The 26,633-nt window shown below is 41.2% G+C and overlaps 1 protein-coding gene across 2 annotated transcripts in view; it reads left to right on the top strand.

Annotated features, from left to right (window-relative positions):
- The window catches only part of KCNIP1 (potassium voltage-gated channel interacting protein 1), a 390,322-nt gene that overhangs the window by 229,914 nt on the left and 133,775 nt on the right, over positions 1–26,633 (top strand). For both annotated transcript variants that reach the window (XM_082255328.1, XM_082255327.1), the window contains one exon: positions 9,455–9,524. In XM_082255328.1, coding sequence (XP_082111454.1) covers positions 9,455–9,524 — 70 coding nt within the window. The remainder of the gene's footprint in view (positions 1–9,454; positions 9,525–26,633) is intronic.

The raw sequence follows: 26,633 nt of genomic DNA, 5'->3' as shown, positions 1-26,633 counted from the left end.
TGACAACACTGAAGAAATGACACTTTGCTACAATGTGACTTTTAGTGAGTGTACAGCTTGCATACCAGTGTAAATTTGCTGTGCCCTCAAAATAACTCAACACATAGCCATTAATAGGAAAAAAATATACAAAGTATATTACCCGCGCTAATTGAGGACCTATAAAGGTGTTTAGGACCTAGTGGTGATAGTAACAATAAATGTAAATATCAATTAATAAAGTGAATAAATAAATTGCAGCTGCTATAGTAAAGTGCTAGTGCTAATGATGAAATATAGTAATCAAAGGTAGAGTGATTACCTATAGCGCTTGCTGAAGTGTGTCAACCAAGTGATATAAATATAGCAATGTAAAACACTCTAAATATTAAATGCTAATTAATATAAATACTGTGCTTATTAATATAGGAAGGTTATTAAAAAATATATATAATAATAGCTGAAGACGTCTAGCCAATGACGAAATGCGTTAGTTGGAACGCACGTCGTGACGTCATACGGGCTCAGTGGAGCACAAGCCGGAACTACCGCTCTCCACTTGCAGCCCACGTGTATGACGGCGTTTTTTGCTCGGTTTTATGGATTTTACCCACGTTTGCCTCACCGTTTGATATTATCTGCTTTTTATTGATGCTTTTGAATATTTTACACCTGTTTTTTTTTTCAAATTATTTCTTTATTTCTTTAAGTTCAGTTACGTATACACTGTATTCAATACATTCCAACTTTCACAGTTACAAATTATACAATATTCAGTTCAACTCAAAAAGAGCCATAGCCTTCCTTAAACATTCTATAGCCGAACATTTCAACTTTCACGATTACAAATTTCAAAATATTCGGTTAGACTCAAAAGTGACCATAGTCTTCCTTAGGCATTCTATAACCGAACCCAAATCTCCCATTTCAATCCTTTTCCCTCTCTCCCCTCCTCCCCACCTCCAAAAAAAAAAAAAAAAATTTTCCCTTTCCCCTTAATTTCCCCTCCCCTCTCTCCTCATCTCCCGAACCCTCTCCTTATACTTATTTATCCATTATATCTAATTCTTTCTCTGTATTTTAAAGTTTTCCTTCTCCTGAGTTTACGTAATCTATCCATTGTTTCCATTTCTTCTCATATTTATCAGTTTGTTGGCGGGCGGAAAAGACCAAGCTTTCCAAGTTATTTATTTCCTCCACCTTCCTGAACCACATAATTATGTTAGGTGGCTCAGTCTCTTTCCACCTGAGAGGAATACATGTCCTGGCTGCATTTATTAAATGTGGTATAATAGATTTATTATAATTTTGTATCGGTATGCTAGAGACGTGGAGCAGAAACAAAGCCGGTTCTTTGGGGATATAGCTTTTCGTAATTTTCTGTATTATCTTCAAAATCTGTTCCCAATACATTTCTAATTTAGGACATGCCCAGAATATATGAAGCATTGTGCCTCTCTCTGATTTTATTCATTTTAACCGGAGTATAATACCACCTGGAAAAAATTTTATAATTCATTTCTTGAATTCTAGCACACATTGAGGTAGCAAATACTGACTTAATTATTTGATTTTCTTGTTCTGGTGAGAAAGTAATACCCATTTCCCTTTCCCACTCCCTCAAGAAAGGGAATTTATGCTGTACCACTGATGTCATTAACAAGGAGTACATTTTGGATATAGTATGTTCCAGTATTCCATTTTGGGTACATATTTTTTCATAGGGTGTTACCTCTTTATCTCCCTGAGGGGGGCTTTCAATGTTCCCAGAAAGTGGCGTAACTGAAAAGCCCTCCATGAGTCTAGGCCAAAATGGCCTGACCCATCTGTTAACTCATCTGTGGTCACCCATCCTGTGTCTGAGGGGAAATCAAGAATCTGAAAGATTCCCCTTTCTGCTAAAGCCTTAAACTTCCTGTCTTGACACCCTGGCTCAAAGAGGGGGTTCCCCAGGACCGGGTATAGTAAGGAATTCTCCCGTATAAGATTGTCTTGTTTAAATATTTTTGCGCATATTTTAATCGTGTTTCCTATAACAGGGTGATTCTTAATAGCTGTTGGCAAGTTCTTATGACACCAGGGGGCTCTTTTCAGTGATACCTCACATTGTGCCTGCTCTATGTTCGGCCATAACTTATATTCTCTATGTCGACACCAATCAATCATTCTGCCTAATTGAACGGCATGATAATATCTCTTCATATTCGGAATCGCCAGCCCCCCATCTGTTTTGAATTTAAATAAATATTTCTTCCCTACCCTGGGGCGTTTTGATTTCCAAATAAAATCCATTATCATGGTTTCAATCTGGGACAAGTATCGAGGTGGAATGTGGATGGGAAGTGCCTGGAAAATATACAGAAATTTTGGTAAAACACTCATTTTAATTATATTGCACCTTCCCATCCATGAATACATTCCTCCTTTCCACTTTTGTAATAATGCATTTATGGATTTTGATAGGGGAATGAAATTCATCTTAAACAATTGTGAGATTTTTGAAGTAATTAACGTCCCTAGATATTTTAAAGCCGTCTTTGTCCAGTTCAACTTAAAATTGGCCCTTAATTGTTGTTGAAGTGTCCCTGCTAATTCTATTCCCATTGTTTCGGATTTAATAAAGTTTATCTTCATATTAGATTGAGTTCCGTACTTCCCTAGTTCGGTTAATAAATTAGGAAGTGATATAACTGGCTTTGTAATCGAAAATAGAACGTCGTCGGCATACGCTGATAATTTATATTGGTCCTTCCCCACTTTGATACCCGAAATGTCTGGGTTCATTCGGATTCTACACAGGAACGGTTCTAATGATAATACGAACAGGAGCGGGGACAGGGGACATCCCTGTCTCGTTCCGTTTGTAATTAAAAACTCTGTAGAAAGAATTCCATTTACTTTTACTTTTGCTGAGGGGGTTGAGTAACTCTGTTTTATCCATCTTAACATTTTTTCCCCTATTCCTATGTAACGAAGGACTACGAACATGTACTCCCACCGTACCCTATCGAACGCTTTCTCTGCGTCGGTGTTAAGTAGAACGGTTGGTATTTTATTTTGGTGGATTATATGTAATAGACTCAGCAACTTGGTCGTATTGTCCCTCGCCTCACGGCTTGGGACAAATCCCACCTGATCCAGATGGATCAATTTCGTCAAATATTTCTGTAGTCTAACTGCTAAGATCTTTGTAAAAATTTTAAAATCCGTGTTCAACAGGGAAATTGGTCTGTAACTTTTACACGAGGTGGGGTCTTTACCCTCCTTGGGGATTACCGAAATATGTGCATGTATAGTTTCTTTGGGGATTGTTTTCCCTGCCCCCCACGCGTTAAACATGTCTTTCATGAATTCTTTCAGGTATGGAATTAGTTTCTTATAATAATGAATCGTAAACCCGTCAGGTCCCGGCGCCTTCCCAACTTTCGTATTTTTTATAGTCTCCATTATCTCTGTTAATGTAATTGGTGACTCAAGTATCTTACTCTCCTCTTCAGACAGCTGGGGCATTTGTGAGATTTGTACGTACTCCTCCATTTGAGATTGTGGGGTTATGGGGGTTTTTAAATTATATAATGTTTCATAATATTTTTTGAATTCCTGAGTTATCTGTTTAGGGTATGTGAGTTTCTGTCCTGCATCCGTTACTAAATGTGGAATATAAGTTGTCAAGTTTTGATCTCTAAGTGATTTTGCTAATAACTTCCCACATTTATCCCCTGATTCATATGTGATCCTTTTGGATTTTTGAATTGCTGCTTTAACTCTAAAGGCTAGAAGTTCGTTGATGTCCCTTCTTATCTTCAGAAGTTCTGCCTTTCCCTCCTCTGATGGTGCATGTTTATGTTTCGCTTCTACTTTATTTAGCAGTTGGAGTAACTGTTCTAGTTGTTTAGTTCGTTGTTTTTTGATCCTAGCCCCGTGCTTAATGAAAATACCTCTTATAACTGCTTTATGCGCTTCCCATATTATCCCTGGGTCTGAATCTACAATAGTATTGGTTAAAAAAAAAAATTCCATTTCTGATTCAACTTCTGTCATTGTCACCTGGTCTTGTAGAAGGTTTTCATTCAATCTCCACGTTGTTTCTCTCCTTTCTCTTTTGTCTGGTAAGTCGTAAGTTATTGTAATTGGGGCATGGTCTGACCAAGTTGCTGAGCCTATCACTATGTCTTTTATTGCGTGTAATTGATTGTGTGGGATTAAAAAGTAATCTATGCGGGAATATTGTTGATGTAAAGAGGAATAGAATGAGTAATCTCTTTCTCTTGGGTGCATTATACGCCATGCGTCTATTAATTGTCCCTCTTGTAGTGTCTTAGCGAACTGCTTTCTTACTCTAGGCGGAATTGATGATATGCCCCTTGATGTGTCTTCTGAAGGGATCAAGGGTATATTCATATCCCCCCCTATTATTAAATGGCCCTCTCTGAAGTCATTAAGTGTATCCATGCTCCTCCTCAAGAAGCAATCCTGTTTTACATTTGGGACATACATGTTAGCTAGTGTAACTATGGTCTCTCTTATAGTCCCTTTCACAAACAGATAGCGTCCATTTGGGTCGCTCATAATTTGGGTACATTTCCAAGGTATGTTCCTTGATAGAAGGATGGATACGCCCTTTGACTTTGCCTCCCAGTTGGTAGAGTGATATACTATGGGGAAGGAGTTATTACCAAGCTTTGGACATTTATCCTCTCTGAAGTGTGTCTCCTGCACCATTGCAATATCTACCCTAGATCTATTCAGATCGTCCAGCTAGATTCTCTTTTTCTCTGGAGTGTTCAGGCCTTTTGCATTAATGGATAAAATTCTTATGTTTTCCATTGCTCAAAAGGCGAGGAGTGGAAGAGAGAGAGGGGAGAAGAAAAAAAAAAAAAAAGAATTAAATTTAAGGAGGGCAGGGGGGGAGAAGGGGAGGTACCCTCTTGGCCTCTCAACTTTAGAGAGGTCGCTAAATAGCTTTACGCTGGGTAGCTCATCCAAACTATGTTGGTTCTATGAGCTATTTCCTAAATGGGGTTATGGTTGGATTGGATTAGAGAATACCACTCTCCCTTCCCTCTCCCAAACACCGACACTGATCATTTCCATAATCTTCGGCATGTCTAAATTCATTCCTTTTTTCTATCTACTTCTCCCGGCCTGTTTTTCTCCCGACCTCCCTCTGTATCACAACAAAAGGAGGAGGGGGGAAATTGGAAATAAGCGTTACGTTGCGCCTATGCCCCCGGGGACAAAAAAAAAAAAAAAGAGGAAAACAAAGCCCTTGATAGTAAAAAGAGAGAGAAGTGGGAGCTACTAAGTTTAATATGAAAATGAAAGGGGTCTGTGTATTACCCCCAGTCTGCTCCGTTCCCCTCTTCCCTAATATAATGTCCCCTTCATTCCATATACTGTTTCCGATACCTACCACGCCCTCTATTGGCTTATCAACATACTGATCTCGAGGAGAAATAAGAAAAAAAAAAAAAAAAAAGAAAAAACCAGGGGAAGGGGGTCCCATTTCTATCCCCTCTTAAAAATCATTCAGTCAATCAAATCTTGACTTAAGCAATTTAATGGCCGTTCGCCTACGATCCACAAAAAAAAAAAAAAAAAAAAAAAAAAGGAAAAAAAAAAAAAAAAAGGGGGAAAAAGGAGACAGAGCCCTCGATAGTAAAAAGAAAGAGAAAAAGGAGCCAAATAAATTTGATTTGTAAATAATAGAGGTCTGTATATTTCCCCCAGTCTATTCCGATCCCCTCTTCCCTAATACAATGTCCCCTAACTCCAGGTACTGTTTCCAGTGCCTGTCACGCCCTCTATTGGTTTATTAACATGCTGGTCACAAAAACAAACAAAAAGAAAAAACAAAAAACAGAAAGGGGGAAGGAGAAGGGAAGGAGAGGGGGTGAACTCCTCTGTCCCCTCTCCCCCCCCTCCTCCCCACCCCACCTCCACTCTCACAATGCTACCACTGTCACCCCCTCTCCCCCCCTACAAGATCTTCAAACCTACCGGTAGTTAATCTATTCTTTCACCACCCTTCACACTTTCTGAAAAATATCTGTAATATACTGCTATCCCAGGGGCATAAAAAAAAAAAAAAAAAAAAAGGGAGGTGACCCTCCTTCTCTCTCCGTGATCTTCACCCTTCTTAGGGACCCAGAAAAAATGGTCCTTTAGGCATATGTATTCCATATGTATTCCAAAAGAAAACCCGTGATGCTATTCGTGAATCAATTTTACAACAATTTGCAATATTATAAATGTGCAGGCAGCTCCCTGCTGTCTTACCCCACCTACTTCAATTAGAAGATCATCTACTAATTGTGTGCTCAAAAAAAAAAAAAAAAAAAAAATGTAGTATGTAGCTTCACACAACCCAAACCAATAAAACACCCCCAAAAGAGGGGAGAGAAAAAAAAAAAAAAATGTTATACAACAAACTAAAACACAGACCCTTCATATCCCATAAGGGCCCCCTACACTCTCCAAAGTCGTGATTCGTGACTCTTGTGCTCTATTAAAGTAAGTACAAAAGAAAAAACAAACAACACACCAAAAAAAAAAAAAAAAAAAAAAAAAACCCCTCTTTTTCAAATGTTTTTAAAAAAAAATATGTATCAAATTCACTGGGAATAAATTTTATACGAGGGTGTGAAGGGGCGAATGTCTCTTGGTCCCTATCGTGGGAAGGGGTTTATATTGAAAAATATATATAAAAAAAAAAAAAAAAAATAAAAAAAAAGGAACCCAAAAAAAAGAGTCCCTGTGGTGACATTCCTACATCATTTTTCATTTCCGCTTTTTCCTTCAGTTTGATCCTCCAGTCTCTCGAGCCTCTTGGGTCCGTGCTTTTCTATTTCTGTTTCCATTCATCCCCCCTTTGAGGGGGTTCCAGTTTAAATACCCCATTTTCCTAGGGTCAATTGCGCACCAGTCCTCCACCCGGACAGGTTCAGTACCAAGAAATTCAAATAAACTGGGTAGATCTGTCGGGGTGCGCAGAACAAACATGTCTCTTTCTTTGAAAAAGGTTACCGCCAGCGGGTAACCCCATCTATATCTAAAGCCCAGCTGCTTGGCTCTATCCAGTACTGGCCGTAGTAGTGATCTGCGATATAAAGTATTTTTAGACAAGTCCGGGAGTATTTTTATTTTAGTCCCTGCGATTTCGATTATGCCTATATCCCAGGCTTTGCGAAGGATCTCCTCTTTTTGTGTATAATGATGGATCTTGCATACAATATCACGAGGTCTGCTAGGGTCTATATGTCTGTACCCTGCTACTCTGTGGACCCTGTCTATTTCCAAGGGGGCCGCAGGGTGGGAGGTAGGGGCAAGCACTTTTAAAAAAATGTCTCTCACCTTCTCCTGCAGGTTTTCCCCTTCCACTTCTGGTACACCTCTCAGCTTTAAATTCCCTCTGCGGCTCCGATCTTCTGAGTCCTCAATACGAAGCTGCATATTAATAGTGAGCTCTAGAAGTGTCTCTGTGGTTCTCTTCACATCAGCCACTTGATCTTTTACACGTATGGTTTCCGCTTCATTTGAGGTAACTTTGTTGGTCAGTTGGGTCATATCCTTGCGGAGCTCCTGTATGTCTCGCTGGTGTGTTTCCTCAATCCTCAAGATCAGAGCTTCAATCTCTGTTTTTGTCGGGAGAGCTTTCAGTAAGTCCTTAATTTCTGGGTTACTACTCTCCTGCTGGTTACCGAGGACTGCTTCGGCTTCTCTCCCCATCTCCACAAGGTTTGCTGGGCTCTCTTCCGGCAGCTTTTCTCCTTTCTCTACTCGCTGCTGCACGCTCTGTTTGGACTGTGCACCCCCACGCGCCGCCGCCATCTTTGTTACAGGTGCTCCGGGTAGATAATTTTGAAAGTATCGCTGAATACCGCCGTCCGACTTCCTCTGTGGCTGGCGCCTGTCCGCCACTGGTCGTTCGCTGGTCGAGCGAGTCACTGGGCGGTTCCTGGCCGTGTTAGTCGTTAGCATGCCGCTATAGCTGTGCCGTGTCGGATAGGTCCGGGAGAGGGGTTAGCGGGAGCTCCTTCTCACACGTCCTCACATCTCGTCCTCTCCAGGCCACTCCCCCCTGTTTCCTTTACACCTGTTTTTATCACCTTTGGGACTGTATTTGTTTGGAGTGACAGGGGTTTGTGCAATATTAAAACCATTTAAAACAGTACTGCACTTTCCGTTTTTTTATTCGTTTAACATACCCCCGTGGCTGGAGGTGACCCAAAAGGAGGATTATTGTACCCAAGAAGGGGTTATTGGGTTTCTGAGGAGATATAACCACTTTGGAGACGGCTAGCAGTGGAAGTGGTACTGCAGAGGGATATCTTTACCCGCCAGGAGGGACGCACCTGGACCTGGAGAGTGTCTCCTAAGCACGGTTGGTCTTAATGCCGTAAGGCATATAGGACCCACATTTTCTGGTGAGTTTGAAATTTACCTATTTTCTACGGTGAAGGGAAACCTGGGAAGAGGAAAAAGGAGCACCTGCACTTTATTATTTATCTACACAATTTTTGGACTGTTTTTTCACTTAGAAGTCACTTTTTTGGTGGATGCTACCATAATATGGACTGTTTATCAACAATTTAGTAAATGTTTGTGCACATGTATTTCAGCTATTAATTATTATATATATTTTTTAATAACCTTCCTATATTAATAAGCACAGTATTTATATTAATTAGCATTTAATATTTAGAGTGTTTTACATTGCTATACTGTATTTATATTTATATCACTTGGTTGACACACTTCAGCAAGCGCTATAGGTAATCACTCTACCTTTGATTACTATATTTCATCACATAGCCATTAATGTCTAAACTGCTGGCAACAAAAGTGAGTACACCCCTAAGTGGAAAAGTCCAAATTGGGCCCAAAGTGTCAATATTTTGTGTGGCCACCATTATTTTCTAGCACTGCCTTAACCCTCTTGGGCATGGAGTTCTCCAGAGCTTCACAGGCTGCCACTGGAGTCCTCTTCCATGACGAAACCACAGAGCTGGTGGAGGTTAGAGACCTTGCACTCCTCCACCTTCCGTTTGAGGATGCCCCACAGATGCTCAATAGGGTTTAGGTCTGGAGACATGCTTGGCCAGTCCATCACCTTTACCCTCAGCTTATTTAGCAAAGCAGTGGTCATCTTGGAGGTGTGTTTGGGGTCGTTATCATGTTGGAATACTGCCCTACGGCCCAGTCTCTGAAGGGAGGGGATCATACTCTGCTTCAGTATGTCACATGTTTTAAATGGATGGTCCAAAACTGCCATGTAATTTTCGATAAACCATGTGAATTTAACACACCAATAAACACTGTGGTGCAGCAACAGCTGGATCTTGTGGGTTTGTATAATACAAGGGTTCTTCAAAAAGTTTTACAGCCATCTTCACCAATATAAAAAATTCCTTGTATGTAGTCTGAATACACATTTTATCTAATTGCTCACCTTTTCTTTTTCTTATCTTTTAAGGAATGTCCTTGTGGAGTTGTTAATGAAGACACATTTAAACAGATCTACTCACAATTTTTTCCTCATGGAGGTAAGTGATTTTTTAAGAGGGTGTCATCAGAATGTCAGTGCAAAGACAAGAGATCACAATGTGATTGGAGAGAAGAATTCCTATTCTTCTCTAATGAAAGTTTTGTTAAAAGCACAAAAAAAAAATGTATTTTCATTTTGTGCTGCACTATATTTGTACACGGTTTGTGTGCAATAAAATATAAAATTGAAAGACAAAAACAACTTTAATAAATTGTTAGGCTAAATTTGACTTTAGGCTTTTACTATAATTATTTTACCATATATTTTGAAGTTGGCATGTGAGATTTCACCAATTGCATAAAAAAACACTGTAGGTGCTAGGTAAAGTGTAGTAGGTCTTGTCTGCTTATCAGCAGGGTCATGATTTTCAGCTAGGTGTGCCTGTTGAGTTGGGGAGTCTCCCCACTGTGTCCCAATGAGGGCTCTCATTGGGCAGTGGAGGAAATCTGACCAATAACACACCAGGGCTTGTATCCATCCTGGAAGGGCAGATTCTGCCACAGAGCATTCTGGGAGAGGATATAAGTCTGTGGGGAGCACATGACAGATTGTCTTTGTTGGGAAGCAGAGTCCCAGGATGGAGGGTATGGCTGCCTCTCCTCCTGACAGGAAGGATCGGGTATCCCAAATGGCTTGTCTGAGGGTGTACAGGGCTGAGCTGAGCTGCAGAGAGGATCCGGTGTGCCGAGGACCAGCGGAGCTGAGAGGGGACAAGTTTCAGGAAAGCATTACCAGTCGTGAGTACTGCAAACTGCCCCTGGGGGTCTGCCTAGTGAGAGGGGACCACTCCGGAGAAGGTCAGGGGGATCCAGGAGTTAGCTAGCTAGCCAATGCAGGAGCAAAGTAAAGGGGTTGCCAGTGTTGACCTTAAAGAGTAAAAGGGGGTGCCAGTGGTTGGGCCCTGAAGTGCAGAGTGTACAGTGTTAAGAGTTGCAGCAGCATTACAAGAGGCTACCTCAGTCAGGAAGGACTGGAGGGAGCAGTGTCAAAGACTTTTGAGCTATCCAGAGCGTCAAAAGTTAGTTCAGTACAGACAAGGACTTTTGAGCTAACCAGAGTGTCAGAAGTCAGTTTTTGATACAGTTCAGAAAGTCAGTGATTTCAAGCGCAAGCAAGCGTTGGTTGGCATCCAGCCGGCGTCAAGTCAGCGCTGAAAGGCATTAGGTACAAGTGTCCCAATTTGTACCTAGTTGAGCCAGAGGAGTATCCCACTCATTCCCTTCTCCCATCCCCATATAAAATACACAAAACAAACCAAAGATGCTGGACTGGGCAATCAGCTTAAATGTGCTGTTGGTGTTACCAGTGACCATGGCAGACCCACATCAGGCCCAATGCCTGGAAATATTGCTACAACAGCTAGATTTTTTTTCCCATATTTTTTCTATCTTTCTTCATAAAGCAAATCTCCATGATTGAGAAGTAGCAATTAGGAGTTTAAGGAGAGTAAAGATGTAAGCAAATTTAGTGGCAGACTATAAAGGTAAATGGATATTTTTGACCCATGTGCAACACTGTATTTTAGGATATTGGCATTTGCCACCACTTTGCATGCTAGGTGCAGATCTTACTCATAGTATTCTTGTACTCAAAAGACATTGGCAATTATAATAAGGCTTACCTGTAGGTACAATTAATATCTCCTAAACCTGCACAGTTTAGGAGACATTCGCCCTGCATGCAGCCGCTGACTTAAGCGGCGCATGTGCTCTGAAGGTCCGGCGGACCTTCAGAGCTCTTTGCCGGTCCTTGCTGGAAAGTGAAACTCCCGCGCGCATGACGTCATCGCGGCTCTGGCCACTCACAGCGCCGAAGCCGCAGAACCAGGAAGAGACGCCGAGGCAACATGACAGCACCCTTAGCATTGTCCAGACGACCATGTCGAGGCATCGTTTTAAGGTAAGTATTTTATAATGAGCTAGTATGCCTTTGTCCTGCAGGGTTTTTTTTTTTTTACTGAGTATACAACCGCTTTAATGGATCTTTCCATACTGAGAGAAGCTTAACCTCTTACACAGAGGTTTTTTCTCTTTCACACTGATTTCTTTCATGATGACTCCTTCATTATTCAGTTTCACTGTAATCACTGTGGCTTTTTATGCAGCTTCCAGATCTTTGAATTCCTTGGCAGAGTCTTAGAGAGACCGTATCTGGAACCCTGCTGTTGGAAGATGTGAGGCCGGCCTGTAATGCTGATTCACACTGAATCCATCTGTGGGTGCTCCTCTTAGCTCCTCTTGTGAGGAATTGGCCACAGGATGCTTTACAGGTCCAGAGCTGTGGTCTGCTTTGAAGACCTCTCTGGGTGTATCCCCTTTGTGCAGGATGGTGCCAGGATATAGTTAAATCCCTGTTTTTTTATGTTACTGAGTTTGGTCAGTACAGGACAGAAGCCCTTTCAACATTCTCTCTGGGTACCCATTTTAGTCTCCTTTTGGAGTGTGTGCGGAGACCATTGTCCCTGTTAGGGTAGAATGGTTAAACATTTCAGGATGGCGAGGGTTAATCACTTTGGTCTCTGTAGCACCATTTGCCCTGTCCTCTGTCACGCTGCCCTGCCCCTTTGCAGTGTTACAGCATTTGTAAAGCCTTAAATGCATTCTGTGTACATGCTTCCATGCTTTGAGGAAGGTTACTGCATGTGCATGCCCTGTATTTTCTTCTTTGGATTCATGACACCAGCTGAGCAAAATATCCTGGTTCTCATTCCTGAGGGCACACAAATAGTAGCTTACTTTTGCTGATCCTAGATTACAGTTGCCTACAGGTGCTTTGCACCAAGGCATCCCCCCAAATTACTGCTGCAGAAGCTGTGGTTACCCCATCAGGGACGTTTATCCACACACATGGCAGACTAAAAGTGGAAAGATTAGGAGTAAGATGGGCTCATAGCTCAGGTTCAGCCTTTAGCTCTATTGAAGGTTCTAGTACATTAGTTCAGGGCCCTGGTTATGTCTCCTCTGATGGTTGGCCCTGTTCTGACTCTCTGCCCTCCTCTGGTAATTTAGCCCTTTGGCCACATGTGCATCTTCCTTCCTGTCCAGAGAGAAGTTCATGGGCAGAATTTCTAGCCTTGCTGAGGTCTTAGGCTACAGGGGTCACAGCCATGCCCCTCCTACCACCTCTCTAACTTCAGGTACTGGATAAGGTGGCAGCTGCTGAAGAATTCTTACCCTCTAATGCATATAATCAGAATGATACACCTGCTATGGAAATCTCTCCAAAAGACTATTACTATGCTGATTGAAGCTGTGTGGTCTTATTTAGGGTTGAAATAGCCTAAGTTTGCTCACCCTAATGCTGACCATACGCTGATTGGTATTTGATCAGTTCAGCGGGTACTGGCCAAATTCTGATCAGTTTATGGCCATCCTGGCTAAATAGAAGTTAATTGTATCATCAACTTCTGCTGAAGTTGAAAATTTTTGTCAATCGGTTGAAAATGCTGGGAAACTTTTGTCACTGCCACCCAGCTGCAGCTGCTTATCAGTGTGTTTTGACAGCAGTGGGTCCTGCTGTCAGAATACAATGTCCTAGCAGGGGGATTCTTCTATCCACCTTGTTTGTGTGGAGGAAGGAGTCTATGGATAGGAAGCTTTAGGTGTCTAGTATGGGGTCTCTAAAATTCTGTACATCAGCGAAGAACTTTCTGGCTCACATGCTGGTTGAGCCTTGCCTCTATGGTGACTTGCTGCACCCAGAGAAGATTTTTTTTTCTCCCTCCTAAACATTTTTCCCAACAATATCCCACTGAGAAAAGTGTCATAAGTGGGGTGTTTCTTTTGTAGATTCAGCCATTTCCTACTTAACAGGGCTCTTGCGTAGAGGTTAATCTCATGTTTAAAGACCCAATATGAGGTTAGAAGGCCTCCTTAAGGCCCCTGGCAGGCCCTGCCATGAAATCTGCAGTTGTATCTATGGCAGTTTTCAGATCATTGCTGTATGGCCTGGTATCCTCGCTCCATCGTCAATAATTAGCTGCAAGTTTTGCCTGCTGAGTGAATGGCTAGGTAGACAGACTTTGCTCGTTTTCTAGAATGAGCCTTCTCTCTGTGCACATGCGCAGCATTCCCATTATACTACCCTAGTCTACTCCTATACTGCCCTAGCCTGCCCCTATACTGCCCTAGCCTGCCCCTATACTGCCCTAGTCTGCCCCTATACTACCTGAGCCTGTCCATATACTACCCATGCCTGTCCATATACTGCCCTATCTCAGTGGCATATTATCCACTGGTGCACCATGTTCACTCCACAGGGGCCCTGAGGGGTTGGTGGGGGGGGGGGGGCACTTTGCTGACACACACTGCACCCATGAATGCCCTAGGGTGCCAAGATGGGAGAGCAGTAACATGGTGGTATGTCATATAATTTTGTATATAGACAAGGCGCTGTTGCATTTAAATCTAAATTCCTGATAGATTAAAACTTAGTTCTAATTATCATTATATAAAATAATGGATGTGGGGGCCTTTTGGTGGGCGTGATATTTTTTTCTTTATTCTTAGACCCAGGCAGTACAATGTCTTGGACCAGCCCTGGTTCAGAATGTTAACAATTTGCTGCATATTAATTTACAACTTATTCATATGCAATATTTGATAATAAACTGAATAAACTAAAAATAAAATACTGTATACTTTTAAATATAATATTTTTTACTGCTCACTCTAAAAACAAAACAAACAATATAAAAACTTTTATACATTCCCTTTAAACCAAGAGCGGTATTCTGCTTTACAATTTATTTATAATTCATCATCACACACCATTCCCATACTTTCTTCACTTATGCAGAGAAAATGGCAAAGATAGCATTTGTAAGACTTTTACATAGATATCCTTTACACTTGGGAGACCGCTGACTACCTATATAATAAATAGAACACACCATTTTCTGTTTTCTGTTTTACAACTCCATGATGATTACATTTATTAGCAAAAAGAAAATATGTTCTGCCAGGAGTTTAGATAGTTGGTTTATATTGCTGCCTTTAGGAGATTTGGACACTGACAAACAAGCAAAGAAAATTAGGCTTGCCCCAAGATAACCCTACCTCCTGCCTCATTTTTTTGCTAGTGTCCTAGGTGGTTGGATGCTTAGCTTTAAAAATGTGGAATAGACTCCCTCCCTTCTTTCCTGTGCTGGAGCAAATTGGAACATACCATAATGAGGTTTCTCTGGATTAACTGTGGGTATAGGATAGTGTATATGGAGGTTTTCTGGGGTTTTTTTTTCTGTTGGGTGAACTAAATGGACTTCTTTCTTTTTTCAACCTAACTAGGTGACATTCACTCACCAAGCTCTGCCTCTGTATACTGGGGTGCTTTCACTGGCAGACATCTGAATGCTGTGTTTATTACCGCAAAGTGCTTTTCTAGTCAAGAGCCCTAGTACGGTCGTTAGTGACTCCCAACCATGAAATATGTTGCAGCTGGAGAGCACAGGTGCAGCATCCAGCACCATTGCTGGCAGCTTATCTTAGGCTCCTTTCACACTATCCGTCCGTCGAACAGACTCCGTTTTTCTCAGCGGGGGATCGATCCGCCGATCCCCTGCTGAGCAGGAGAATGACAGCTGTTCTCCCCGCGCTGTGTGCGGAGACACAGCTGTCAGAGCCCTGTACATCTCTATGGGGGAATCGGATGGGAACAGACCGTCGGTCCGTTCTCATCCGATCCCATCCGATCCACTAGACAGATTGAAAATAGGGTTTCCATCTGTCCAGATTTTATGGATCGGATCGGATGTCAGCGGACATGTCTCCGCTGACATCCGATGCTCCATAGGAATGCATGGGGGGACCGTTCAGATCCGCCAAAAAAACTGACAGGCGGTTCTGAACGGTCCGCCTGTGTGAAAGAGCCTTTAAGCTCCCCAGCTACCTCTTAAGTAGAACTTAATTAGAACCGGTATTTAACTGGGTCATTGATGAATCAAACATGTTTATTATTTCCAGTCTGAATTACCTCATTTGCTCTGAAATGCATGTAGAAGGCCAGCCTGATGAACCAAATATTGGGTCTTCTATGACTTGCCTTGATGCAAAGATCTTTTCTGTTTCCTATCCTGTGTAAAGACTGGGATTTTCCTATTCTGTCATGGTTTCCTCTGGAACATATAGAGAATTTTTTGCACATTCAATAGCAAATTCCTTTGTAAACCTTAGGGGCTTTACCATTGCTCAGTTAGAATCCCTTTTTATGTCAGTTTATATTTACTGCTACAACTCTCTGTCCTCTTCTGGTGGGAACGTTAATGTGTGTTGCCATGTCTAAATGGATCATATCTTTTGTGAGTGAATTCTCTGACTCAGATCAGGACCATTGTGTTTTTACAGCATCTTCAAAAATTTGTGAAGATAGTCTAGCATGGCTGTTGTATTAGTCCATATGTTTAATGCACTTAGGCTCCCAATTCTTGCTCCAGGTGCATGCTTGTTTACCATCTCTACCACACACCTTGTAGCCACAAACCTTCTGTTTAAACATTTTTCCAAATAGTTTAGGCTCCCCACATCCTAGGATTTATGTCATTCTTTGTTTCCTGGAACGCTCTAGTGCACCCCTTGTAGTGCTTACCCCACCTAAGACAAATTCAGTTTCCTACTGTTATGGTCTATGAACTGAGAGGCTGATACGGGTGTCGGTCCAGGCACCTGGCAGATCCCGACTCCGTAGTAATGATGACGCGGGGCCTTGACCAACATCTGTGACGTCAGCAGAGAGCAGACTTCAGCCCGCTGTCTGCTGAAAACCGGTCACAGGAGTGCATAACAAACAGCACTCCTGTGATCCATAGGAAACAGTAACATTCAACAAGAAACATGTGAATGTTTTGTGTGCAAGAAACAAGAACATTTGAAAGCAGATTGCAGAATCTGGAAATCTAGAAGGCAAAAACAAAATAAACTGCAAAAGGCCAACAGTGTGAAGGAATAAACTGATTTTGTTCAGATAATGAATATGTTTTTCAATCCAAACTTTGCACCTCACTTTTGCATGGTGTATTGATTCAAAATGTGAGATGTGAATGCAGCGCTGCTTTTGAAAATATAAATATATAAATATATGGATATTTCTTCTTAAATATGGGTGATATTCTTCAAAAAATCATAAATTATGAGAACATAAAATCACACAAATCATAAAATCATAAACTTCCTAAAATCAAATGATTTAACACGTTGTGCTATAAATAAATGTCCATTAGTGCATCCTTCCAGGGTGCTGTAGCTCAGATGAAGCTGTGTGTCACAGCGAAACGCGTCTAGCGATAGGTAGAGCGAGTACCACGTGATCCCCGGCCGGAGGATCGTATGCTGCGGGAGCAGCACACTGCCGAGCCGCTCTTTTCATTATTGTATGCTATATTGTGATGTTTGTGAGTATAAACCCCTGTTGTACACCTAATAAATGTGTTGTTTAAACAAATGATTTTTTGAAGAATATCACCCATATTTAAGAAGAAATATCCATATATTTATATATTTATATTTTCAAAAGCAGCGCTGCATTCACATCTCACATTCTTAAAAGAGCACTAGCACTTTTCACTGCAGCTAGCAGCTTTAAATGTACACTTTTTATACACTAATTTCACTTTAATCCATAAGCGCAGGGTCCCTCAGTCGCATATTGATTCAAAAGCTACAAATCACACGACAAATAAATTCCATTTTTTAATCACCTTGACTAAAGTAAAACAGAAAAAATTGCCACAGCGAATAGACAAATGTAATAAGAAGGAATAGGAGATGGTTTTCTTTACTGTCCTATTTCCCAGAATATTACCAGAAAGATACCTGTGAAAAATGTCCTTGCTTTTGAAACTGCAATATAGAAAGAATTGCTGTGACACCTAGGGATATGTTAACATGCCCGCATCCCTATACAATCGTAGAATGTGCAGAGAACCCTGTAAATTTTTAGGGCATACATACCAGCTATTTTAAAAATATTAACTGTATGCTTTATTCGTGTGCAGGCAAAAAATACATATACAGTGCCTTGCAAAAGTATTCGGCCCCCTTGAACTTTGAGACCTTTTGCCACATTTCAGGCTTCAAACATAAAGATACAAAACTGTAATTTTCTGTGAAGAATCAACAACAAGTGGGACACAATCATGAAGTGGAACAAAATTTATTGGATATTTAAAATTTTTTAACAAATAAAAAGCTGAAAAATTGGGCGTAGAAAGAGTAGTTGTTGGGTGGGGGTGTTGGATTACATTGTTCATGTGTTTTTGTATAACGACTACAGATATATTCTTCAGCCAGTAGATGGCAGTGTTTATAAGTTTGTAGCTGCCACTATGGTTAAATTATGTCTTTTCTCTGTAATAAAAGTTCCTGTTTCCTGTGTGCAGTTAAGCAGCAGATAAACACATGTGGACTGTGCACAGTCTGTTCTGTAGGACTATATTTAGAATTTCTAACAAAAAAGACATAGTACTCTGCACTTCCTTGTTTTACATTTCAGATCTCCTATCCTCTTTTGTTTTAGTTTGGTATTGTGAGGGCTGTTATTTTATGCATCTCCTATGGATCTCCCTGTCCCTACATCAACTATTATGGGTTTTCCACTTTACTTTACAGCTGTTTACTGGCTAGTCTTTGATTGGGACATACTTTCTTTTGTCAAACTCTTTTTCCCGAGGTTGAGGATTGGGCCTCCATTTTCTTCCACCTGATTTTTCATTAGGGTGGTTGTTCTCCACATTCTTGTTGAGGTCATCATTCTTTCAGATAGAAATCTCTGATTTCATATTGATGTTTTGCCTTGCAAACAGAAATGTCCTTCTTTGCTTCTCCTTTTTGTTATCCAACTTTGTTCTTTTATTGATTCTTTTAAATATTCTTTTATTTCAATTTTCATATCTTGCAGATTACCCACTGGTCATTAAGCTCTCCTCAGTTAGACTGTTTTTTTACATGCCAGTTGTTTTAAGAATCACTAAATTCTTGTGTCCCTCTGTGGATGATAAAGAAAACAAAACTTTTGTGCTTAGCATAAAATACTTTTTTGAAGGCCATTGAGGAACACATGTCCTGTCCCTCTATGTTGGTTTTATGTACAAAGTACTGCTTGCTCACAAAACTGAGGTATGATGGTTGGAAGCGAGTTATAGGTAGACATGGGTGGAACACTCCCCTGTTCGGTTCGCAGCAGAACTCCCGAACAGGGGAAATGTTCTAACCCGAACAGTGCCCATATGCAAGTAATTGGCCATAATAGGGGTATGGGGGTTTGAATACTGCCCTGGGGGACATGTACCATTTTTTTTTAATTATTGTTTTTTTATTGTTTTCTTTAAATATACCGAAAGAAATTGAACTGCCCAAAGAGGTGCCATCATCCAAAACTGAGAAGAAAAAGGGTTGTGAGGAGCTAACAGCTGGGGAAATATCTACCAGCTTGCTCTGCACAAGAAGCAAAGACTAGACTTTCTAAGGCACACCATGAGATGAATCATTGTGACTCACATTTAGTAAAATATATAATGTTTATTCAGAACAATTAAAAAATGAGGACAAAATAGACAATCCTCAATGATTCATCTCATGGTGTGCCTTAGAAAGTCCAGTCTTTGCTTCTTGTGCGGAGCAAGCTGGGAGATATTTCCCCAGCTGTTAGCTCCTCACAGCCCCTTTTTCTTTCTTTAAATATAGTGCCTGGGGAGCTCCCCTAATGTGCCTGTAAAGTGGCGCATCTATAGCATGCATAAAACATGCTGCAGCAAAAATGAAATTTCTAAAGAAAAAAAACAAAAACGAGTAAAATCCCATTTAGAATGACTCGCGTTTACAATTGTGACTCCTTCGGGTCTGGTATGGATTTGGAAGGGAACTCCAAGCCAAAATGTAAAAATAAAAATGGCGTGTAGTACCCCCAAAATTTATACCAGACCCTTATCCAGGCATGCAACCTGGAAGGTCAGGAAAGGGAGGGGACAAGTGAGTGTCCCCCCTGAACTATATCAGGTCACATGCCCTCAACATGGGAGGGTGGGTTCTTTAGGTAGGTTCCCCCACCCAAAAGCACCTTGTCCAAGGGTCTCTTCCCCAAAACCCTAGGCTGTGGTTGTGGGGGTCTGCGGGCGGGGGGGGCTTATCAGAATCTGGAAGCCCCCTTTAACCACTTATGCCCCAGAGGATTTGGCTGCTCAAAGACCCAGGGCCTATTTTGCGATTCGGAACTGCTTGAATTTAGCGGACAATTGTGCGGTCGTGCGACGCTGTACCCAAATGAAATTGACGTCCTTTTTTTCCCACAAACAGGGCTTTATTTTGGTGGTATTTGAACACCTGTGTGATTTTTTTTTTTTGCACTATAAACAAAAAAGAGCGTCAATTTTGAGAAAATAACAATATTTTTCACAATTTTCATATGAAATTGCCCCCCAAAAAAAAATTTAAAAATCAAAATTTTTTAACATTTTAGGCCAATTTGTTTTCTGCTACATATTTTTGGTAAAATAAAAATCGCAATAAGCGTATTTTGATTGGTTTGCACAAATGTTATTGCGTTTACTAACTAAGGGAAAGATTTATGTAATTTTTATTGTTTTTTTTTTAACTAGTAATGGCGGCGATCTGCGTTTTTTTTTTGTGGGACTGTGACATTGCGGCGGACAGATCGGACCCCTGACTAACATTTTTGACGCTTTTGGGGGTACCAGTGACATTACTACAGTAATCAGTGCTATACATATGCACTGTTATTGTAAAAATGACACTGGCAGGGAAGGGGTTAACTTTATTAGAGATCCAGGGGTTAAGTGTGTCCCTAGGGGTGTGCTTCTAACTGTCAAGGGGCGTGGCTTTTGATGTAACCACAGAGACATACGATCCTACATAGCAGGATCGTGTAGTCTCTGCTGTTACACCAGGGAGAATGACAGGCGGCTTTGTTTACATTAGCCGCCTGACTTTCTCCCTCTCCAGCGGGAGATCGCGAGTGACCAGCGGACATCGGAGCAGCCAGTCACTCGCGCGGAGATGGCCATGAACGAGCGGGGGCGGGAGCGCGCCTCCGGCGGCGCACGCTCGCCTCCGGCGGCGCACGCTCGCCCCCTGCAGGCTCCTGGGCTGGGCGACGTCGCACTACGTCGCTTTGCCCAGGAGGGGCTGACTGCCGCAGTAAATGTACTTGCGGCGGTCGGCAAGTGGTTAACAAGCCCCCAGATCCTGCCCCCCCATGTGAATGAGTTTTGGGTACATACTGTAGTACTCCTACCCATTCACCAAAAAAGTGTCAAAAAGTACTACCTATTCACCAAAAAAGTGTCAAAAAGTAATAAACATAAGAGTCAAATTTTTTACAATTCCATTCTGACGTCACAGACTGGTGCATGCTGGGCATTCAGAGGAGGCATTCGGCGGGAGGCATTCTTGATTTTTTTTTTGGGTCAGCAGGAAGTGTAATTGACGATGGATTTACATCGAGAGACACTATTTTTTTTTTAATTAAAGGAATTGTCAGAAACTTGTCTCTTGTGTTTACTTTTTGACACTTTTTTGGTGAATGGGTAGGGGTGCTATGTACCTGATACTCGTTCATATGGGGGGGGGGGGTCAGATTCTGATAAGCCCCCCACCTGCAGACAACCACAGCCCAGGGTTGTGGAGAAGAGACCCACCCCCCCTTGTTGAGGGGAAGTGGCTTGGTATGGTTCAGGAGGGGGGCGCTTGCTGCCCCCCTTTTCTGAACTGCCAGGCTGCATGCTCTGATAAGGGTCACTTTTTTTTTTTTTTTATGTTGGTGTGCGGGTTCCCCTCCAAATCCATACCAGACCTGATGCTGTTTTTTTCTTTATTTTTTTACCAGAACTTTTTTATCTATTGTTCATCTGTCAACAGGGAAACCGATTGACAGCTAATGATTCATCAGTTGTGAAGGATGCCACGGCCGGCTTCCTGGCCCCACTGCTTAACAACCAGCTTATACTGCACCCTGATTGCGCAAAGCTTTGTTCTTTAGAGCGAACACCCTGCAAATTTGGGTGTTTGGCAAACGGCCGAACAGGCAAATGTTTGGCTCGAACTCATGCTCAAGGCCGAAATGTTCACCCATCCCTAGTTATAGAGGGCTAGCCTAAATTTCTTTTCTTTTTGCTTGCCAGTGTCCAAACTTCCTAAAGGTCGCAGTGTAATCCAATTAACTAAGAATTACTACATTCCAGAGCCCATCACTTGACTTCACGAAAAATGTTTTAGGCAAGAACAAAATCTTGTTTTCCCACATTTATCTTTGAAAATACCCTCACATACACATTTGCCACTATTTAAAACCTTTTTAGTTTAGTCCAGCTGTTCATTAAAAGAGAAGTTGGACTTTCAAAAAAGTAAAAAATCAAACTTACCTAGGTAGATGCAGCATTGGTCTGATGCTGTATCTTTCCCCCCGCTGGCTATAAGACTGAGAACCAAGCGATTAAAGAAGTTCTCAGAGCTCCGTAGCTCTTAGCCTGGGGAGATCTGTCACATAGGGATGTCACCTATTATAGGGGCTGATTTACAACGAGTGGATATTGCTATGCTCTCTCCATTAAACTTCATAGTGTTACCTAATACTACAATCTGCAACTTGTGTCTATTCATGAACTGTAAGCAATGCTATTGAGTATGCGGTACCTTACAGAGTGCTCTCTGCTTGACAAAGCAGAGAAAACTCCATGATTGGCAGGAAGCAGGTTACATGACTTTAACAGCCCACGTGACCGGGTTCTCCTCACAGTTTTTGTTTTTTATTTGTAAAATTTCTATTAACTTAAAAAATAATAGTGAAAGCACACACCCCTACCCCTATATACTTAAATGAATGCTTGTTTTGTCTAGGGGGTTGTAATTGAGAAGAATACTTACCTATACCTTGGTCTCATGGCAGCTGGTGCTGTGGTCTTTCCCTCTCCTGGCCCTCTCCTCTCCTGTATGCAATGATAAGGAGGCTGCCACAAAACCAGAGAAGAGCAGCTGCTTCAGAGGATTAGCCCATTAGTCACAGGTGGTATGTTGCCACAACTTAAACAAAATTTATGCTATTAGATGAGAAGGCTTACTTAAATTTGACTTTATTTATTGTTTTGTTGGGGTAATCCCCATTGTGTGAATACATTGGAAACCATCAGTAACTGACTGTACAGGACACCGGGAATGATTCCTGGATTACAGGAATTTTCCCCTGATATTTGAGTTGTGGTCTCTTTAAGGTTGGACAGTTGCAGAGACATTGCAGTACTCAGGAGTTTTTACCCATGAAGGGTGAGGTGTCCCGGGTTAAATTTGGCTGGAGAGGACTGATTTGCAGTACTCTCTGGATTGCTAAATCTATTTTAGGGACCTGGGATTTCGCAGGTTCAAAGAGTCTTGAGTGGGAAGAGCCTCCAAACTCTGACAGCCAAAACTTTGGTCCTGAAGGGGTTCAATTCCAGGTAAGGGAGGCTTGAAAGGCAGCAGAGGAAAATCAGAATTTGTGTTAGAGAAGTGAGTGGAAGAGAAACCCGCAAGATGTGTGAGAAGTGGGAGCTGCTAACCCCCCCCCCCCCCCGTGTGGCCTGCCTGGCAACCTTAATATGGAAGAGCCTAACCTCTGTATCAGGGGCAGATCCAGAGTCTAGTCTCGGGAGGGGCACTGCATGATGCAATGCAGAAAATAAGTTGTTGCTTACATAACTGTATTGCAAAACTAACTGCACTCCTGTGATCCATAGAAGTACAGCCAAGTGAGCTTTCCCCCTACTTCTCCTTTAAGTGTGTACCCAGCTAAAAGTGGAAAGGGCTTAAAGGGGGGCGATAAAACAGAATCTGTGCCTACTCACTGTATACACTGCACACACATACCACAATCCTTCCACCACTAAATACTCCTAAGTACTGTGCCACAGGTAACCAATTTATAGATAAATATAAACCTCAGAATGAACAATCGTTTTTAAAAAAATGTAATGTTTCCATCACATATGCTTTACTTCGCACAGAAACTGATCACTGAGCCTACCTTCAAGATCTTTATTACAACCTGCAACTGTTGGGACAATAAACACCTTGGCCAGGGCTCTGTAATGTACAACATACTGTGTAGAGTGCAAGGGTCAGGAGGAGTAAGTAACATACAAAACATCATAAGCCGCCGCTGCTGGCCTGGGCTGTGACTCCGGAGCAGGGGGACTCACTGGTCTGGCTCTCTGGACTATCTGGAGTAGGAAATATTCTCTGGGGGGGGGGGGGGGGGGGGGGGAATTGACCCGTTTTATCACCACTGTGTTTTTTCTTTATCTTTTGCGCTATTAACAAAGAAATGCTGACAATTTTGAAAGAAAAACAATATTTTTTACTTTCTGCTATAAAACATATCTGATAAAAAAAAATGTTAAAATCAAATTTCTTTATAAATTTAGGCTACGTGTTTTTTTGGTCAAATAAAATCCTGATAAGCATATATTAATAGTGTGATGTGGTGATATTAAGGACACTAACTGACATTTTTGACACTTTTTGGGGAACCAATGACACTAATACAGTGATCAGTGCTAAAAATATGCACTGTCACTGTACTAAGGACACTGACTCAAAATTCCATGCAATGACAATTAAAATCAAAGATCAACTGGATAAGTAAAAACTGGTGCCCTTAGTTAAGCTACGGGCCCAGAGCGAGACAGCGTGTGTTACAACTTGACGTGTTTTGTCAAAGAAATGACGTCATCGGAAGCCCAAGGCACCTAACCTGAACGGCACGCCACTTCCCCCACTTCCGGGTACGGCGTGGCTCCTACAGCAGATACTACGGACAGCCGCAAGGCACCTAACCTGCATAGGAGCTTAACTAAGGGCACCAGTTTTACTTATCCAGTTGATCTTTGATTTTAATTGTCATTGCGTGGAATTTTGAGGATTTATTTTAATAAAGAGGAACATTTTTTAACTGTCTGCACTACTATGAGGAGCCTCTTTTTTCTCCCATACCTTTGAGTGCAAGTAGGCGAACACAGTGGATATCCACATATCTTCAGGAGATCGAAATAACTGTGAATAAACACCCAAGCCTTTACTGATTCCTGCTGGCGTATGCTAACAGGAATCAACTCCATCTGGTAAGTGTGCCATCTTACCATATACAACTGGCGGTGAAGTGGAGGGTCACACCATCACTATTGCATATGTGTATGCCTCATCACCTGATTTAGTTGCACCAACTTTACTAAAAGGACTTTTACACCTTTTGCACCTTATATACTATTTTCACTTTTTTTTCAGTACAACTATGGACTTTTTTCACATATGTGATTACTTGTAAGCACCTTATTTTTGATGCTTCACATTGCACTTTATACAGTATAAGAGAAATTCAGTAATATTATTTAATTATTTATCTATTTTTCCTATGTCATTGATGTTATTTATCTGCACTTTATTTATTGATTGTGACTAGTTTATTAAGTTGGCTTGCAAAAGCCAACTTTCTAATATTGTATTTAAACTTATTATTATTATTCTTCTTCTTCTTATTATTTTTCTGGCCGGTAAATTTTTGGACACTATCTCCTCCTAGACCGTTCAAGCTACATACTCCAAACTCGGCACAGACCTTCATACTGTTCTGACTCGGTGTGCTATATCTTTTCAGACTGGTTTGAGTTACGGTTTTCCTAAAAATTAAAATTAAAAACCCAAAAAATGCCCATAGACTTTCATTGACAGGATGTTCAGATGACCCAAGCTCCAAATCCCATTAGACTCAATCAAGCTTTGATGCTAATCAATGTAAACTCATTCAAACTCAACTAATCTATCTATCTATCTATCTATCGATCGATCTTCAAACCTTTTCGATCGATCGATCTTCAAACCTTTTCGATCGATCGATCGATCTTCAAACCTTTTCGATCGCAAACCTTTTCGATCGATCGATCGATCTTCATACCTTTTCGATCGATCGATCTTCAAACCTTTTCTATCGATCGATCGATCAATCTTCAAAATTTTTGATCGATCGATCTTCAAACCTTATCTATCAAACGATCTTCAAACCTTTTCGATCGATTGATCTTCAAACCTTTTTGTTCGATCGGTCTTCAAACCTTTTCGATCGATCGATCTTCAAACATTTTCGATCGATCGATCTTCAAACCTTTTCGATCGATCGATCGACCTTCAAACCTTTTCGATTGATCGATCTTCAAACCTTATCGATCGATCGATCGACCTTCAAACCTTTTCGATTGATCGATCGATCTTCAAACCTTTTCGATCGATCGATCTTCAAACCTTATCGATCGATCGATCTTCAAACCTTTTTGATCGATCGATCTTCAAACCTTTTCGATCGATCGATCTTCAAACCTTATTGATCGATCGATCTTCAAACCTTTTCAATCGATCGATCGATCTTCAAACCTTTTTGATCGATCGATCTTCAAACCTTTTTGATCGATCGATCTTTAAACCTTTTCGATCGATCGATTGATATTCAAACCTTTTCGATCGATCGATCTTCAAACCTTTTCGATCGATCGATCGATCTTCAAACCTTTTCGATCGATCGATCGATCTTCAAACCTTTTCGATCGATCGATCGATCTTCAAACCTTTTCTATCGAACGATCGATCTTCAAACCTTTTCTATCGAACGATCGATCTTCAAACCTTTTCGATCGATCTATCTTCAAACCTTTTCTATCTATCGATCGATCTTCAAACCTTTTCTATCGAACGATCGATCTTCAAACCTTTTCTATCGAACGATCGATCTTCAAACCTTTTCGATCGATCTATCTTCAAACCTTTTCTATCTATCGATCGATCTTCAAACCTTTTCTATCGATCGATCTTCAAACCTTTTCTTTCGATTGATCTTCAAACCTTTTCTATCAATCGATCTATCTAAACTTTTCAAACTTTCTGGTCAGGCTTTTTCAAGCCAACTTAAAGTTTGTCTCAAACTTTTTTTTCTAGTTATTCTTATTTTTCTGAGCGGAAAATTTTTGGACACTAACTCCTCCTAGACCGTTCAAGCTACATACTCCAAACTCGGCACAGACCTTTATACTGTTCTGACTCGGTGTGCTATATCTTTTCAGACTGGTTTGAGTTACGGTTTTCCT

The sequence above is a fragment of the Pelophylax lessonae genome, assembly GCF_965119305.1.
Source record: "Pelophylax lessonae genome assembly, chromosome: 4".
NCBI lineage: Eukaryota > Metazoa > Chordata > Amphibia > Anura > Ranidae > Pelophylax > Pelophylax lessonae.
This window is presented reverse-complemented; position numbering and strand designations above follow the sequence as displayed.